Source organism: Capsicum annuum, chromosome 7 (assembly GCF_002878395.1).
Source record: "Capsicum annuum cultivar UCD-10X-F1 chromosome 7, UCD10Xv1.1, whole genome shotgun sequence".
NCBI lineage: Eukaryota > Viridiplantae > Streptophyta > Magnoliopsida > Solanales > Solanaceae > Capsicum > Capsicum annuum.
The window spans coordinates 94,773,851-94,793,039 of NC_061117.1; the positions used below are offsets into that span (position 1 = coordinate 94,773,851).

The following is a 19,189-nucleotide window of genomic DNA, read 5'->3' on the forward strand; positions in this document are numbered from 1 at the left end:
CAAAGACGTAACAAACACAGAAATATTCACTGCAAATAGTTCTAAAAAATCAAACACACCAAAAAATTGAAAAGAGAAGTAGAATAAGTCTACAAAATGAATTCGTAAAAGATTGAAATTACTAACAGATTACCATTTATTTGGGGATTTTATTTAGTTATCTAGATAACTGGTTGGGTTAATTGCTAATTTAACGTTGAAATAACTATTATAATCTTTTATCTAAGCTAATCAGTTAATTAATAAGATATATCATTAATTTGTATCTCGATTACGTTATATGTATCTGAAAATAAAAAAAAGGAGGATTTAAAGTCAAGATAACAAGTAAATATGAATAAACTAATCGGAATTTATGTAAATTTTACAAAATAAAGACAACACGGTCAAAAAACAAAGGACAGCTAGTGAAGGAAAAGAAAATCTGATGGAAATAATTGGTAGAGGGACAGGTCAAAGACAGTGGAAGACCCCTAGACCCACGCCGATAAACTCAGCCATAGTCACATGAGCAGCACGCTATGATCTCCAGTAGCTCGAGGAGAAAAGTGATCTTGAATATGCGCAATCTTTACCTCACTTTTAAGTATACGCAAATATTTTCTTTCTCGCATGATGTCAAATTTCAAAACATTAATACCAAAGAGTTCTTAGATCACGACTACCCTATGCTTCGCAAATCCATGTTAGGTTAAAAACAGGCATGATTACACCTTTGACTCAAAAGTTCCCTGGACAATAAGTTAACATTGCCCATTTCAACTAAATTATAAACTTGCCGAGCAATAAGTATATTGAACATGTTCCGAAAATAAATTGACTGGCAATAAAAAGAAGTCCGCAAAATGCAAGGACCTACAATCAAATGTGTTTAACAATGAAAAATTGGTCTCTCAACTTTGAAGCAACTCCAGATTCTATACCGATGCAACATGCAGGTTTTCAGCCAAGAATTGGGAAGATACGCGTAACGTGCTCCAGTGGAACACTATCAACAGTATTTTTCTTAAGCTCTGGATGGTTGAATTCAGTTCGAGGAAGGGTGATGAGTTGGGCCTTACTCTGACCTTTTTCAATAACCCAACCATTGTTCGATACGTGGTGCTCAAGGAACTTATCCAACGACACACCCTCAATGTTGATAGCCTGCCAATATTTAATTACATGGTGAGCTCAAAGCATGTCATAATGAGACTCGGGTAACTATCGGGAAAATTCAATATAATATGTTGGCATTCCAACCTCCTTCCTTCTCTCTGAATAAATTAAAATATCCAATAAGATAGAAAACTTCTTAGAGCCCGTTTGTATAAGCTGAAAAAAAGTGACTTTTAAAAAGCACTTTAAAAGTGCTTTTGAAAGTGCTAAAACTTATTTTAAAAATAAATAATTACGCGTTTGGATAAAAGTGTTAAAGCTGAAAAAATTATTGACATATTGGGTAGACAATTGTTGTTAAGCACTTTCTTTTAGTCAAAATGTCTAGAATACCTTTATATTTGTTAACATTATATTATATAAAGTTGATTGCTATTAAATTTTTATTTTTAAAATAGACAGACAGACCGAAAACCCAGGTGAGGACGGCGGGAGGAGACTCAGAGCATTTCACCGTCCTGACAGGATTGCATCAGGGATCTACTCTTAGTCCCTTTTTGTTTGCGATGGTGATGGATGTGTTGACGCGGCGCATTCAAGGGGAGGTGCCGTGGTGTATGCTTTTTGCAGACGATGTAGTTCTGATAGATGAGACTCGAGGGGGTGTGAATGACAAATTAGAGGTGTGGAGGCAAACTCTTGAGTCTAAAGGGTTCAGGGTGAGCAGAAGCAAGACAGAGTATGTAGAATGCAAGTTTAATGACGTGAGGCGGGAGAATAAGGTAGTAGTGAAGCTGGAAGCACAGGAGGTAGGTAAGAGGGATAAGTTCAAGTATCTTGGGTCCGTGATCCAGAGTAACGGTAAGATTGACGAGGATGTCTCGCACCGTATTGGGGCGGGATAGATGAAGTGGAAACTTGCGTCGGGGGTGCTGTGTGATAAGAAGGTGCCGCCCAAGCTTAAAGGCAAATTCTACAGGGTGGTAGTCCGTCCGGCCTTGTTGTATGGAGCGGAGTGTTGGCCAGTTAAGAACTCCCACATCCAAAAAATGAAGGTGGCAGAAATGCGGATGTTGCGCTGGATGTGTGGACTGACTAGAGGGGATAGAGTTCGGAATGAGACTATCCGGGAGAAGGTTGGTGTGACTTCAGTGGAGTGCAGGATGCGGGAAGCACGATTGAGATGGTTCGAACACGTGAAGAGGAGGGGCATGGATGCTCCGGTCCGTAGGTGTGAGAGGCTAGCGTTAGATGGTTTTAGGCGGGGTAGGGATAGGCCGAAGAAGTACTGGGGCGAGGTGATTAGGCGGGACATGGAACAGTTACAGCTCACCGAGGACATGACCCTAGATAGGAAGGTCTGGAGGACGCAAATTTCGGCAGAGGATTAGGGCCAGTTTGGGTCGCTAGTGTAGGGAATTACTTGGTGGGGGTTTTATTCCTGTTATGATTCCGTCTTCCGTGTTCCATGTTTTATTACGAATCTGTGTGCTTTCCTCTATTTTATATTACTTATGGGTGCCGTATTTATGTTATGTAATCTGCTTCTGTGCTTTACTATGTGTTTGTGTGGTATCTCGTGTCTTGAGCCGGGGGTCTATCGGAAACAGTCTTTCTACTTCATCAGAGGTAAAGGTATGGACTGCGTACATCTTACCCCCCCCAGACCCCACTAGGTGGGAATACACTGGGTTTGTTGTTGTTGTTGTTGAGACAGACAGACCGACCCAGTGTATTCCCACAAAGTGAGGTCTGGAAAGGGTAAAATGTACGCAGTCCATACCGCTACCTCCGAGGAAGTAGAGGGGCTGTTTCCGATAGACCCCCGGCTCAAAATTAATTTAAAATAATTTAAATTAAAATTAATTTATATTTTAATTCAATTTCAGTATAAACTACTTAATACATTTATTTTTAAAAATATTTTCATGAATGAATAAGTTACTTGTGCTCCATTTTTCTTCATAAAATTGAACAAAAGAGATTCAAAAAGGAGCAAAATTTGTTGTTTCAGATATATGGATCAGTTTTTTCTTTGTGAATTTTGCCACACTAATTAACCCATTTTTGTTTTACGAGATTTTTTCCTTCTAAAAATTGAACCAAAACACTCAAAAAAGCAAAAATTATTGTTTCAGCTAAATAGGTTTATTGATTTTCCGTTTTTCTTCAAGAAAATTGAACAAAAGTCTCCCAAAAAGAAGTTGAATTGCTAACGATACATTAAAATTTGTTGTTTCAGTCAAATGAACTACCAAAAAAATAATTCTCAATTCCTCATAAATTCCATAAGCATCAAATTGCTAGCAACCCATTAAAAAAAAAAAATAAAGACACAAAATGGAGAGAAAAATACAATCATGAAGAGAGAAACACAAAATAGAGAGGAAAGACAAAAAATGGTAGAAGAGAACAAATGTTTTAAGACAAACATGATGGCAATTTTGAAATGTGTGAGAATTACAAGGGATAAATATGTCTTTTACTTGGTCAAACTAGAAGGGCTTATAAGCCAAAAATAAAAAAATAGGGGTGAAGGTGCTTTTTTGGCTTAAAAAGAGCAATTTTTAACTTTTTTTAAGCAAGTTTTTAAATTGTCAAACACTACAAAGAGTAAAATGGCTTAAAAGCTATTTTGACCAGCTTTTAAGCCCATCCAAACACCCTCTTATTCGACAACAATGGGATACCCTATTTTGTGATTATAGATTTCAAGTAAAAAGAGACCTCATTACAAGCATGAATATACTTGTCTTGAAAATGCAACTATACAAGCACATACTACACCTTCCTAGACTTGCACAATTAGTTTCAGGTTAACACAACATATTAAGAAATATTTTTTGGTTACGCTGTAGTGAAAATAAAAGTTGCAAGCCATTTTCTTTTCTAGAAAGGAAACTATTCACCAAATAGTTCAATAGATACTTTTCTTTAAACTATCTACCGCTCGCAGCAGATAAATACAATTACGATATGTGCGCTTAGACCATAACCCAGTAAATAACACGAGTTATTTATAAATATAGAACCAGTAAAAACCAGACCTGCAAATGCAATAGAGCATGACCACTTTACAAGTCTTTGCATAATCTTTCAAAAGTTTGGATATTTTGAAAATAAAATGATCAAGTTAAAAACCATATTTAACCATTAGCAGTGGCACAGAAATTTGATAAATGTACATACGAAATTTGAACCATCCAATCCTCTGGTTTCTCCAGAAGTGTGGTCAGTCAAACTCATATTCATCTCTTTTTATCGAACATATATTGATCCGATGATTAGGCTTTGTGAGCCTTTCAAATTCTTTCATGTGGTTGCACAAGTAAAGGCCAAAATAGATAATACACAAGCAAAAATGGAGAAAAACATACCTCTGCAAGAATCGCCCTCGGAACTTTCTGGTAGGTTATTGAAAGGACATGAACAGCGTATGCTCGAATTGCTTGTTCAAAACCTACAGTTCACAGTTCACACACTCTTTGACATAAATAGCATTCATTTTTCTTTACACCAGCAAAAAGGTGGGGGGCTATACTAAGACACATTACGATGGAGAAAACTCTGTAACTCTATAAACAAGTTGAGTTATCACAAGTCAAAATTCTGATACAACTTCTAGCTAAATCTATAATGTGTAACATAAAGGAGAAGTAGGAAACTAACAACACAAGAAATTTAGGACAAAGGCAACAGTATGGCACAAGTCAGAGTTAGCCAACGTATGGATAATACAGACGGATCAAGTATCTACAGAAGTCCCTCCCGTACATTTTCTCCCCGTGTTTGTCCCACAAAGTATCCACTTTGATCAAATAAGGAACAAAATTTGAACTTGCAACATTCTACATTTGCCCATAAAAGACGAGCATTTCTAAATGGGTAGCTGTTGAACAAATCTAAAAAGGGAAAAATTATTTAAATGCACAGGATCATGCATTAAAATAGTCAATCTCAAGAATTTGGAAGTCGCATTAAACGCAATTTCCCACTTCTTTTTATACAATCGATCTTGATTTTTTTTGGCTATTTTTAAATTAAAAAAAAAAGATTCAAGTAAAAATTTTTAGGGTAAAAAGAGAGACAACATCGTTGGTTTAGGGTTAGCGACATCAAACACCTGCGACTTGTCTTCCTCTTCACCGCAACTGCGACTTCTCTTCTCAGTTAAGGTAATTTTTCTTGTTCTTCTTTCTTCCTTCTCTGTTTTACTGCTTCATTTCAGTTCTTATTTTCTTTTTTCAAATCTGAAGTGTAGCGTCTTCTTTACTGTTTTGCTCAGTTTTTTTAATTGATGCTCTGTTTTACTACCGACTTCTTTTTATTACTAATGTTTGCTCAGTTTTTTTCGTGATGGTTGTATGATGCAGGGTTGCCCTTCAATTGTGTCAGTTATGACACTTTTGCAAACATGATCAAGGCTATATGCCAATTTGGTCTGGGGATAAAGCCACCCATTTATCATGAGGTTAGTGTCATTTATCTAAATAAAGAAGTGGAAGAGACACACAAAATTGTGGAGCATCAGGTGGAATAGAACAAGTTTGAATGTTCCATTATGATGGATAAATGGCCAGCAAGAACCGAAAAAATGATCATAAATGTGTTGGTGAATTCTCCGGTAAGAAGCTTGTTTCTCGAGTCAATTGATGTCAGCGACCCGTGCACTGATTCCATCAAAATGTTCTCTTTGTTTAAGGATGCCATGGAGAAGATTGGACCAGAGAATGTTGTTCAAGTAGTTACAGATAATGTAGCTGAAAATGTTAAGGCAGGTTTTATTATAATGGAAGTGTTCCTGCACATATTGGACTCCATGTGCAACCCATTGTGTGAATTTGATATACGGGGATACTTTCAAGCAAAGACCCTTTCAAGCCGCCCATTAGCTCTTCTAGTTCATTAAGGGTCATTTTACTAAAATAACCTAATTGATTCTGCTTTAAAAATCTAAATTTGACTACTATTACTTTATGTAGTTATTTAATGATAAGGATTTGTTAAAATGGACAAGTAAAACAATCTATTTTTGGTACAAGGGCCAGATAAATTGAAACGGAGTTAGTAGTAGAATAAACAAAGTCAATTACGTAAAAGGACTCGGTTTGAAACTCAGAATCCCTGCATGAAACTCCCCTCGTAGCACAGTGCCAAGCAAGTCTTGGAAAATGTAATTCTTTATTAAAGTAAATAGATCCCTCATTGTATCAAAGCTACTATTGAACCCCGTGGGTGAGGACGGGATTATGTACATGGACACAACATAAAGAGTTTTGGAGCATTGAACATTGTACTTCATTCATATTGTTGTTAAAAACAGTAAAAAGAAATAGGCCAGGCCAAGTGTAGATTGTCAATAAGGAACACACGAGGAATTTATTTTTTTTGGGGTGGTAAAGAACTCAAGATTAATTATATTTGCAACATGACTTTTTACTAAAAATTAGGTAAAGGAAATGTTTTGAAACTCAATCACTTCATGAAATTTTCCTCTACAAGGTTCTAAGCATGTCTCAGCAAATCTGATTCTCTTTTGTAAAACAAATCAGTTTCTATTGCATCTGAATTGCTACTATTGAACATTGTGGGTGAGGGGTAGATTAAAGCATTCAGTAATACCAGAGACAGCTTCAACTATGTGGCGGCTCTTTGCAGCTTCATCCCAAAATTGGCGGAACCTTGCAGTCTGCAAAAAGAAGTGTGCACTTATTCAGTTAATCACTGAATTGAAAGAAAACTTTCAGCAAACACAACATGGCATACCTCTAAGTAGTGAGAGAGAACAATTAGTGTCTTGAATTGCTCTTCCATTTGCTGAGAAGTGAAATAAGAAAATCATTATGAGGAAAAAAGGATAGGACTCTGCATCTAACACAGTTGAAGATTTATATCTAGATATCAAAAGCATGTGTTCAGCCTTGATACCCCAAAATCACCATAATGACCCACAACAACCCAGTGAAAAAGATAAGAAAATTAAGGAAGGCGAAAAGTCTTTGCAAACTTAAACAGCAAAAAAGAGACGTCTATGGGAGTTGCAACAAAAAGTGGCAGTACATGAAAGTGCCCCTCAGAAGGAAACCAAGCAGCAAGGAATGTTCCTTAATCCCAAACGTGTTTGGGCCAGCAAAATGAATCCTCAATATCCATTTGAATGCATTTCATTAGCAAATAAGAAACTATACTAGCTAAGAAATTTAAAAGACCAATCAAAGTAAATGAAGAACTTCTGGGGAAACAACCTCACTACCACAAAGTTAGGGCCAAGTATGTTCTTGTTGAATAACTTCTGGGGAAAACATTAGTATATTCAGTCTTACAACTTTTATGTTGCAGATATCCGTTAATAGAGAACCACAAAATTTCAGATATCACTATAGTCTATTCATTTGTTTCAGACTTTCCTGTTTATCTAATTTCCTCAAAACCAGCACGGATTGGCAACCAGAAAGAGAAAAAAGAAGGAAAAATGCCGACAACGGAACCAATTATCTCACAGAAGATCTTTCGAGTTAAACATTCCTATTAACTTGACAGAAGATCTTTTGGGTTTTTTATTTTAATTTTAGAACTATGTCATAATGACCACTTGCCTTCCTTTTTTGTTTTACATAAGGCAATGAAACAACTGTGAAGCTGTGTTAGGCATGAACGAGAATAGCTAATATCTGCGGTAACAAATACGAGAAGTTACAAAATTATTTCCGCCATCTACGTCCATCTTAGGTTATGACAGTTTTTATGTTTTCCGACCACACCCATTCCATAGTACACGAGACGAGAAAATTTACAATTCATATTCATCAAAGGTAAGTCATAACAAAGGAAACTTTGAAGATACATACCACTCGTTCCGGGATTAGGAAGAGACAGAGGCTGAAATCTGGAGCTGGCATTGCCATTAGAGCCTATTGGCACAAACAAGCAAATAAGTAAGACAGAGGCAACAAATAATATCCTAAATTGCATCAGACTCCTCACTCGATGCCTAACCCGTATCAGTTTCTCCAAAAACACACTACTTTTGGAGAATCCGACACACATCCATTGCCATTTTTGAAGAGTCAGAGCAACATAGGTAATAATATCACACACGCAAGAGAAGAAGTTAATTGCACCTTAACCAAAATACGAGCAACAATTGGTGTACTCATTCTCTCCGACTCAAACTGTACTCATCCAAAGAAATCGACACCATTATCAATCAACCAAAAAATAACACTCCAAATAAAAACTAATAGTTGTTTACATCACCAAATTAAACCTGATAAAGACGAAGCAGGCAAAGATTTGCATCCAGATTGTATGTTTGAGACGAAACCTAAAATTAACATCGAAATTACTCAATTAAAACCAACACAAATTCAGCAGGACCAAAAAAGGTCATTATAGTAAATTAGTGTACCTGTTCGTTAACATAGTTTTCAAGATCGGGGCGGATATCTGGGTTGTAAGGGTTAACAGCAATGAGCTGCTCTACAGTGTGAGCAAGCTGTGACTTCTCGTTAGTCGCCTCTTTTCCCATTTTTCTAAACTGTTAAGAGGATTTTGGAAGGAAGATAGAGGAGGCAAAGAGCGAGAGGTTTTAGGGTTTGAGGGGGAGAGATACTGGAGGGGTTCTATTTGTTTGTCAAATGACAAATTTTTCGAGGGCTCGTTTGGACATGGTTGGAAATTCGATTTGTTTGATTTGAAATTTTATTCCGACATGAAATTTAGATTTCTTAGCATTGTTTGGTCATGTTTCATATTGAAAATAGGAAAAATAATTTTAATTTTTTAATTCAAATATATTAGTTCAAATAAATATTGTGGATTAATATAATTAAATTAATTACTTTAAGTTCAATAAATATGAATTAATTAAATTTTAATTTTATTAGGCTAGTCCATTGACTTGGACTACAAACGATTAGTACACTTTGCGAGGTCTAATTTGATGTCACGTGTCAAATAACATGGCATGCCAGTCAATTGAAGGAGCCAATATGTATCAAAATGACTCAACATGCTTAGTGAAATCAAAGGCCGATAAAAATATGACACGTGTATAAGTGACATGCTCCGACCACTCAAAAGATGTATCAAAGATGTATGTCCTCATTACAACTCCTCTATTCTACGACTATAAATAGGGATCTTCATAATTCAGAAATAAACCAAAACTCTAACAAGAAGTTGTAACACCCCAGATTTTTGCCTCTGAAAATTTATTAAGTTTTGAGCTTATTGCTCAGACTACGACTCACCTAACGAGTCATAATGTCTCCTTATGGGTCACAGGACTCGAGTCGTAGGATGAATAGTGAGGGTTGCTCGTGTTTCTATTGTGACTACGACTGGGATGTCACGAGTTATAATGACTCTTTACGAGTTGTAAGGTATTTTCCATAGTCAAACCAGTATAGGTGCCCAATGTCACTGTTGTGGTTACGACTAGGACCCTATGAGTCGTAAGGTCCGTATACGAGTCGTATGGTACGACTCGTAGGGTCAACGAGTCTAGGGGACGACTCGTAGTCAGTCGTTATGAGTCGTAAGGTAACCCGTAATGACTGGGCGGCAAATATTTAGTGTTTCATTAAGGGTACTTTTGACATTTTTTCCTTTTCGCCAATTGTGACCCACATCCTTAAAAACCTTTTGGGACCCCATTATTATCCAAAAGACATAATCAAACACATTCTTAAACTTTCTCAAATCCCTAAGTCAAGAACAAGTTAGGGTTTCTCAAGGTTGATCATTTAGAGTTTTCAAGTGGTGATTTCTCTCCATAGTTATGATACTTTTAGGCATGTACCTCTCCCCTTAAACTTGTTTTACTTAAAGCATGTGTTTAATTGGTTATTCATGTGCATTTGAATTGGAATTTTGATTTGAGTTAGGGGTTTTGGAAGGATTGTTACTTGATTTGAATTCCCATAGTTTTAATGCAAATGTTCATGTTTTAATTATGTATTTTGAAATCTATTGGGGTGCATGGGTATGGTGAATGGAATGGGGGTCGAGGTATATTCCCAAATTGATGATTTTGGTCTGGAATTTGGTTTTGAAAATTGTGTTCCCTCAACCCACTTGCATAATTGAATTTGAAATATGGTTAATCACATGTGTTGGTTGACTTCCCTAAACTTTTGCTTTGCATAAATGGTTAAATGGATAAGAAGGGTTTTGAAAGCCTTGTTAGCCATGTTTTTGACTTTTAAACTGGATTTAATGAACAAAAAGTGTCTTGGTATTCCCCAGGTTTATGAAATTGGCATGGCATAATTATAAGCTTGCAAGTGTAATGGTGTGACGATACCTGTGGTTGGTGCCTTCACTGATAATTCCTTGGTTAAATAGATGGGTTATCTGAAACTTATTTTAATTGGGCTTAAAGGGGGTTGTGTAGCTCGTCTTAGAAGGTGGAGGTCCTGGGGGGACCGATACTGAAAACCACGTTTGCCAGTATGGGGTCTTTATGACCGTGTGCATAGCTCACACTTATATATATTTTGGATTGGCTGGGGTCGAGGTATTCCCAGGCTCATCCTTGGATTTTCTTGGTTCGTGCGGCTAACACGGAGACCTTTTTAGCAGGGGAAGCTAAACCCATATAGCCTGTGGGTACCCTTGAGACGGTTGGGGCTACACAATCTATGTTAATGATTTTAAATCTTATGTTAAACCTTGTTCCCTATCCTAACATCTTATATATATATATATACATATATATATATATATGTATATATGCATGTATATGAACATGTACATTGAGTTTGGATTGAATTTTGAGTTGGAGTTATTTTATCCCTACCCTGAGTTACATGCTAGTGCTCGCCCTGCTAACCGTCTTCGAACTTTGTATCTCCACGCGGTGTAAGGAACAGAGACACTTCTGTTTTTCTTACACAGTGATTAGGTGATTTCTGGATCGATTGTGAGTAAGCTTAAAGTGGTGAACTTCTATATTTCGGAAGACCCTCATTTCATGTTCTTATTTTATTTTGTTTTGGTTTATTCCTTTTGGACTCTTTTTAGCTATGTCGGGGCATGTCCCGACTTATGTTGTTCTTTAATTTTAGCGTCTTTGTGGATTAGGATGGATGTTAAAGTTCTTAGATTTCTTTTTGAGCTAGTTGGTTAACTATCTTGTTATATGCTCATAATTCATTTGCTGCTAGTTGTGTTGTATTTTGTTTGTCTAGGCAAAGAGGGTGGTCTCCGGTCCTCGACAAACTTAAGATACCCACCACGGCAGGCCCTTGTTTGGGTCGTGATAAAGCTAGAGAGAGCTCATTGATTAAAAGGCACATATTTCTCATAAGCTACAAGTTCAAGCATTCAAGTAATCAAGTTTAAATACAATTCAAGATCAAGACCACCAAATTCAAGATCAAGCTCTAAAGTCCTTGGTTTTAAGTACAAGCAAGATCAAGAACATCATATTCAAGATTAAGTGCAAAAGCCTTTATATTCAAATACAAGCCAAGATCAAGTCAAAACTCTTGAATTCAAGTACGAGTCAAGGTCAAGTTCATCAAGATTCAACATCAAGCTCAAAATCTCTTGAATTTATATTTGAAGAGAAGAACCATAGAGATTGTAATACACATATATTGAAATCAAATACTATGATTAATGTAAAAATTTTTGTCTTAATCATTATTTTTTCTCATTGTGAATTTATTATCTGCAATATTTGGCAAGCTCGATGGGACAATTTCTACCTCTTATCTCTTTCTGTAAAAGTTGAAGAACATCAAAATAACTCAAATAAGAGTGAATTGGAAGTCACCATGGATATTATTATCCAAATCAAAAGAAGCAAAATAAAAATGCTAGGACAACGAGTGGTTTAAGTACCGTCCAAAAAAATGGTTTAAGTACCGTCCAAAAAAATTCATGTTTATGATTTATTTTCTCCAAAAAGAGTGAGTAATATTCTTTTTCCTGCGTGCTAGAAGAAGCAAATAATATCGTTGATGTAGTTAAACAAACTTTGACTCAACTTAATCTTCCAAAAGAGTGTCGTCATAACTCCAAGCTCTATTTAGATAGTGATCCACACTATTCTTTGTCTTCTGTGATATCAATGATGATTGACGTCTCATTATAGTAGAACAACACACAAATTTGACTACAAAAGTTGAAGGCTTGACAAATCGCGTGCAAGAACAAAATGCTAAACTTTTTAAGCTAACAAATAAAACAGATATGTCATTTGGTTGGACTGAATCAAATTAAAATTTTATTGAATAGATCGGTCCGACATCTGAATTGTTACCATGTTTCACTCTAGCAGGCCAAAGGGGTCCAGTTCTACAAGGTTCCAAAAGAATTAGTGTGGTTCGAGGGCCTAATTGGGATGGGTCGAGTAAGGGTTGATTAAATAATTTTTAACTTTTTTTTTACAAAAATCTACTAATAGAATACAAACTTAAACTACGTTCTCTCTCTCTCTTTGTATATATAACTTCTAAGAAGAGAGAAAGAAAAAAAATAAAAGTTGAAAGAGTAGACTGGGAGAGAAATAAAAATTAACGAATTGATCTTTTCTATGTAAAATGGTAAAAATGAAGTTGTTACTTATAAATATAAGGGATAGGTTATTTTTAAAAATTAAAAAAATAGTTGAACATTGTCAAATGTTTCAATTTTGAAGTTTAATTCAAAGGGCCAAAAGTCAAAAGTTATTGCCTTATCTGCACAGTTGTCATGCCAGTCCACCTAATTTATCAAGGGTCAATCAGTGACTAGTCGTGTCACTCCCCCAATATCCAGATTTTAAAAAAAATCAAGATAAATTATCCAAGTCAGGCCGAGCCAAGTTGATTATTTGATACTATTCTATGACATGACATTATCGAACCTACCAATTTTGAATTTCGATTTGAAATTTTAAATCAGACATTTTTGGTTAATTACATCAACTCAACCCAATTCTTTTATTATGGGTTGTTCTGGATTGGATTTTATTAGGTTGGGCTGGTCCAATTTTGAGTCAGCCCAACCCGTTTGACAGGTCTAAGAATAGAGAGCATATCTGAGAGAGAATTAAGTCAAATGCCTATGAAACCTTATAAAATTAAAGAGAAATAAGAGTCTTCCATAAAGCAAACAACAACGATCAAAGGAATCTAAGTCTCTGCTGAAGTTTTGATTCTTATTGACCAATTGAATGATTTACTATCAAAGATAAATGTAAGTCTTTACTCATATATGCAAAGCCCTATACAGAAAGGATTGAGAAATTAAAGATATATTCTGGTTAGTTACAACAATTTGATGGCAAAGGAAATTTCAAGCAACATATAGCACACTTCATCGAGACTTGCAATGATGTTAGGGCTTATGATGATTATCTCTTCAAATAATTCATTGATTTCTCAAGAAAATGCTTTTAATTTGTACAAAATCCCGAACCTGATTCTATAAATAGTTAGGAGCAGTTGGAGCAAGAATTTCTCAATCATTTCTATAGCATAAGGAAATTCATTAGTATGATTGAACAAACAAATATAGGACAATGTAAAGGTGAGCAAGTTATTGACTTCACTAATTGTCAGAGGATCTTGATCAAAAACAAAAATCATTGTAGTAAAACTTCTAGTATTGAAATGTGTCTACAAGGAAAGAATTGGGTTCTTCAATACATCTTACAAGAATTAAAGTTCAATACGTTTCAAGAGTTGACGACCCGGGCATATGATATAGAAGTGAGCATGGCTACAAATAGAGATACATAATTTTCTATCTGTGAGCCTCACAAAATTAAAATACAGAAGAACTATATAGTGGGGCAAGTTTTTATTCGAAAGCAATTAAAGAGTCCATACAAGTTGCAATTCTCCCTACTGCATGAGCCCAAACTACAAGTGATAAAGCTCCCCATCGTATATTGTAAACTGTAAGTTATAATGCTCCTCGTCACACAAGATTAAATTGTGTATTATGAGACTCTTCAGATTGAAGCCAAGTATTGAAGTTGTGAAACTCTCCAAATTTGAGTTAAACCTTTAGATTGTAATGCTCCATAATGCACAAGTTTAAACTGTATATCGCAGAGCTTCTCCAATTCAAGCCAAATGTTAAAGTAAGGAAACTCCTTAAATCCAAGCCAACACAAGTTAAAATGCTTCTAGATGCATAAGCCTAAATTTTATGTCATAAATTCTTCAAATTTAAGCTAAATCTTCTTGTTACAAAGCTCTACAAATTACAAGATAAATTTTTAAATTGCAAAACTATTCAAATTTGAGCGAAATCTTCATGTTATAAAGCTCACCAAATTATGAGCAAAATTTTCAAATTACTAAGCTCTTTAAAGAGCAAAATCTTAAAATCACAAATGTAACGCCTTGACACTACCCCTTGGATGTAACATGGTGCTTAGAACCATAAGAAATCTCAAGTTAACCCATGGTACTAGCATAATACATGAACAACTGATGTATAAGAGCTAAGCTAATTGAGTGGAAGTATTAAACATGTATAAAAGCTAAACTAACTGAGCTGAAGCTATAATCATGATATAAGTTATTTCAATATGTTACTATTAGAAGTTTAAAACACTGATTATATAAAAAAAATAAAACTAAATACATCAACTTCGATTGAGTGTCTATGAAGCCTTTATTAATATTAACTGTAGGTAACCAGATCATGACCCTCATCTAACCCTAATCAATATATGAATAAAAATAAAACACTAAAACTACAAACTGATTTGAATCCCCGAAAAAAGAGATCCTGTTGGCTAGAAGCTGGACTTGTTTGGTCATGAGTTTGTGAACTAGAATTGATACCTACAATATGAAACACTGGAGCCACACAGACATATATGTGGTTAGTACGATAGAATGTACTGAGTATAGGGTAATGCACGTGTAATGCATAAGTAAAGTGGATGTAATAAAACATACATAGAGTTGAAACCATGTTGACAAGTATAAATAGTTCACTATTGTACATGAATAACTAAAAAATAGTAACAGCTGACATGATAAGGAAATATGAATACATGTGCAGTACACTAATTAAACTAGTTTAAGAATTATGCATAAGACTTAGACATGCTAGTAAGCACAAAGGACTCACGTTAATCACAAAGTTAACTAGAAAGTATAATGAAAATTATAGTGCAATGAGCCATTATATACATAGTTTAAAATCTTGTCTTTCTGCGGGAGATTCTTAACTGACATAAATCGTGTGAGCTAAAGTGGAGTCTGATGTATACGCCCCATCTAGAAGACTCAACATACCTTGCTAGTGTATAAAGGCATAGTTGAGTGATCACCTATCTAAGCTCATTGACGCAAACATAATACCTACGGTGGCATGTAGTTTCTGCGACTAGAATATGTTAAACCCTTACCCACTCGGTGCTAGATACTACTCTCAAGATTATACTAATGCTTGTCATATATAAAATTCATCATGAAAATAAGTATGGAATAAATTTTAAAGTAAAATGATGACCGTAGTCTAGACATGCTGGAAAGTAGTCATGTTGTTTTATTGTTTCATAGATCATTGATGACATATTTGGATGTCATAATGCATAAGCATTGATGGAATACCTGACTGTCATACTAATCATGGATCATATAATTAAAATCATGAATTTATGATAAACTGAGACCATAAGGTCAAATTACGTCAAACTCATATCATTCATGCTAAATTTTGAAATTCACATCATTTTGTATAGTTCATGCTAATTTTTGTGGTAAAACCCTCAAGTCTCGTAACTTATGCAAAAACATGAAAAATTTATATAAACTAGGATTATATCATGCACATACTTGAAATTCATGCTAAATCATACTAAGTTATTCTAAATCATATTAAAAACATTAAAATCCTTGCAAATTCATACTTATGTCATGCCCTTGCTTGAAATTTGAGTTAAATCATGTCAAAGAAAAAAACTTGTTTGAAATTTATGCTTGAAATCTTGAAATCATACTAAGGGCATGTAATTCTTGCAAATTTCAAAGGTCCAATACCAATTCATAGGAATTTCATGAATGTCCTCTCAAATCTTAAACAAAGGTTTGAAAACATGTAAATAAGAAAGCAATTAAACCATGGGAGTTCGTGAATATCAACAAGTACATAGAAAAATTCATAATAGAACATGAAAATTTGAATTAAAAGCTTTGGGGTTAACGCCTAACACAAGCGAACATTCTTATGAAATTTAAAAGCTTGAATTTAGGTACATGAATAAAAGGATTATCCTTGTTGAAGCCTCACATACCTTAAAGTAAAAGATTTCTTGGTAAAAATCTTGATTCTTGGAAGAATTCTTGAACTTGGGAGCTTTGGAGACTTGAGATTTTAAAAGTCCTTTCTTGAGTTCTTGAATTTTGGGAAAGAAGAGAGTTGAGGGATTTAGATGAATATAATTTTTTTGGGATGTATTAGGGATTTAATGAGTTTGGGATGTTAAAAGACAAAAATACCCCTCCTTTAATATAAAAAGAAGAGAAAACTAGAAAAAATTAGAGAAACACGTGCTGTCGGGCTGTAGGAGCCTAGTCGCACGAGTGTTTGCGCAGCCTTTATGGAGCTACTGCCTTAGCCGCACGGTCACACAACTGACGTCCTCTTTGCGCGATGGGTTGCGTAGACTGCATAGTGCCTAGTAAAATGGAAACTTTTAGTAAAAAATTTAGATTGGCAAACAGTCTGTGGTGTTGGAAAAAAGACTTAAAAACCTTAATTTGATAGTTCTTGAGCCACAAAGCTCTTCATATTTTAGGAGTAATGGTATTTTGAAATTGACCCTAGTGAAATCTCATACTAAAACCTAATTATTATGAAAGCTTTTAACTCAACTTTGAGCTAGAGGTTTCTTATAACCTTAATTCATATCTAAAGCTCTTCACACACTAAGGAACTGATCTTAACACTTATGAAAAATTAGAAATCATCATATTTGGTTTTATACGCATTCAAAAAATGGTTTGGATCTTAAACTCAGAAATTTAAGGTTTTACAAAATTTCCCCTTAGGATCATTCGTTCTCGAATGAACAATATAGCTGAGCTGAAAGGATAGAAACCACTAATAAGGAACTCATTTATGAATCTGGATATCTAGCATAAATGAGCTACTTTAAACTAAGTAAAGACTCAACTAAATTTGCAGACAACATGAATGTATATACAGAATCACATGAAATAGGCACAAATATGAAACTTAGGAAAGTAAGACTAGAATAAAGGTGGGGAAATAATTGGAACTATCTGTCTGATTCTCCAAACTGAATTGTTGGCTATAGGAACTGATTCATATTGAGAGGTTAGAATTCAACTGAATCATACATGGCATGAACATACATGTAGACCTACGAAGTGGTAGGTATTGACATGAAATTTTTGAGAGATATTGAGAAAAAACTTTCGTTACTTCAAACATTCTTCCCTGCAAGTACTAATAAACAATAGGGGAAATGAGTCATAGGGAATGAGCTAAGTAATACATTAAATAAGAAATTTAATCATGGTATGAGTACTCTAGTCTACTAAAATAGGTTCAGAAAGCATGAGTGGTATAGACTTGAACATGTGGTATCCTCTGGCTTCAACTATATAACATGGGCACCTCAGGCAGAGAGAGCATGAATAGGACTATTATGCCTCAAGCTCTGCAAGTGCTAACTTTGACACTTAACACCACTTGTCAAACATGTTCCTTCTTACGAAACTGTAAGAAACACTATTTAAGGCTACTAAATAATAAGTTAGTTCCATGGTATTACTTTGTTCAATCCTAACTCAGAGGTATAAAGTAATATACATGAGGTAAACATCCTAATCTCAACTGCATGGATTTTAATTTTATACCCACTTCAACAAATAACTTTGAAAGCATAATGCATTCATCCATTTATATACCACCATGACATTCAAGCCTATCATTAGAACCACATATGAAATTCTAGGAAACTAAACCATCTAAGAATTTTCTCATCTTTTTTAAATACCTCTATCGATAACATTTTCGTGAGCTATCACCAAAAAGTACGCCACAATTGCTTAACTAACTAATTTATATACCAAAACTTTGCCTCAATCTCCCTCTATACTTATAATCTTAGGTAGAACCAACACATAACACTTTTTTCCTTTAATAAGAAACACATACTTTCTCCCATCTAAACAATTGCTCATCCATTTTTATCACCACTATCATAAAATAAGGAGAGTTATATAAGGTCTATACCATAAGAACCTACAGAAGAAAGAATGTTTTACCTAACTTTGACACTTTACTACGGTCAACAGAATAAAGTATCATAGGCACAAATTCTCTAGAAAGGCCCCAACTTGAGGACATACGTGACATATTGTGATTTCATTAGTCACTAAGGGTGTATCATGAATTTATAGAGTTGAACATACTAAGAAATCATAGGGGAATTAGCCATGAGCTGTATGACATAAGACTGAAATTTATTGATTCATGGAGTATAGCTAGAACTGTTGAGTGAGCCTTTTACTTCTCATGCTAGGAACAATGAAACTCAGAATATATATAAATCTACATGAAGTGCATGAGTAATAAGTATAATCATGGCGCTAACATATAATACATGAGTAGAGTGTCGTATTGATAGGAGCACACTGAAGATGTTAAGTTGGGAATAGGTCTATGCATTTCGTTAACTCTACTTTAGAACTTACTAACCTTACTACTTTAATATCAAAACCTGACTGGTTTTATCCTTAATCATCTCCCTCTTAGATTGGTTTTGACTTTCTAAAATTGCAGATATTCCCAATAAATTCTAAATTGAGCCACTGTATCTTACTCTAATGGCCAGGATAACTTTATACATATGGATTTTAGTCTTCCTCTAAAAGACTACATCAAAATATATAAAACGTGAGATGGGGCCCCCTTCTAAGATAGTACTCCACAACTAACTAGTTTATATAATGATCACATAAGCCTTAAATTTTCACCACCACAATCACTAGCAAGATAATTAACTTAGATTTATGGGTATGCTAGGCCAGCCCACTAGATCCATTATATAAAACTAACACCATAATCCCTAGATAGTCATTATATTTATCTCATTTAGACA

At 34.9% G+C, this 19,189-nt stretch overlaps 1 protein-coding gene across 1 annotated transcript; it reads right to left on the minus strand.

The window, feature by feature from the left end:
* Positions 1 to 714: 714 nt before the first annotated feature.
* Positions 715 to 8,793, minus strand: LOC107856224 (eukaryotic translation initiation factor 3 subunit K). Its single transcript, XM_016701209.2, has 8 exons — positions 8,507 to 8,793; positions 8,366 to 8,422; positions 8,220 to 8,270; positions 7,947 to 8,009; positions 6,865 to 6,915; positions 6,721 to 6,787; positions 4,476 to 4,558; positions 715 to 1,146 (listed from the first exon to the last, which is right to left on the minus strand). Exons 1-8 carry the CDS (start codon positions 8,624 to 8,626, stop codon positions 943 to 945), a joined length of 696 nt encoding a protein of 231 aa, XP_016556695.1. The 5' UTR covers positions 8,627 to 8,793; the 3' UTR covers positions 715 to 942.
* Positions 8,794 to 19,189: the final 10,396 nt, after the last annotated feature.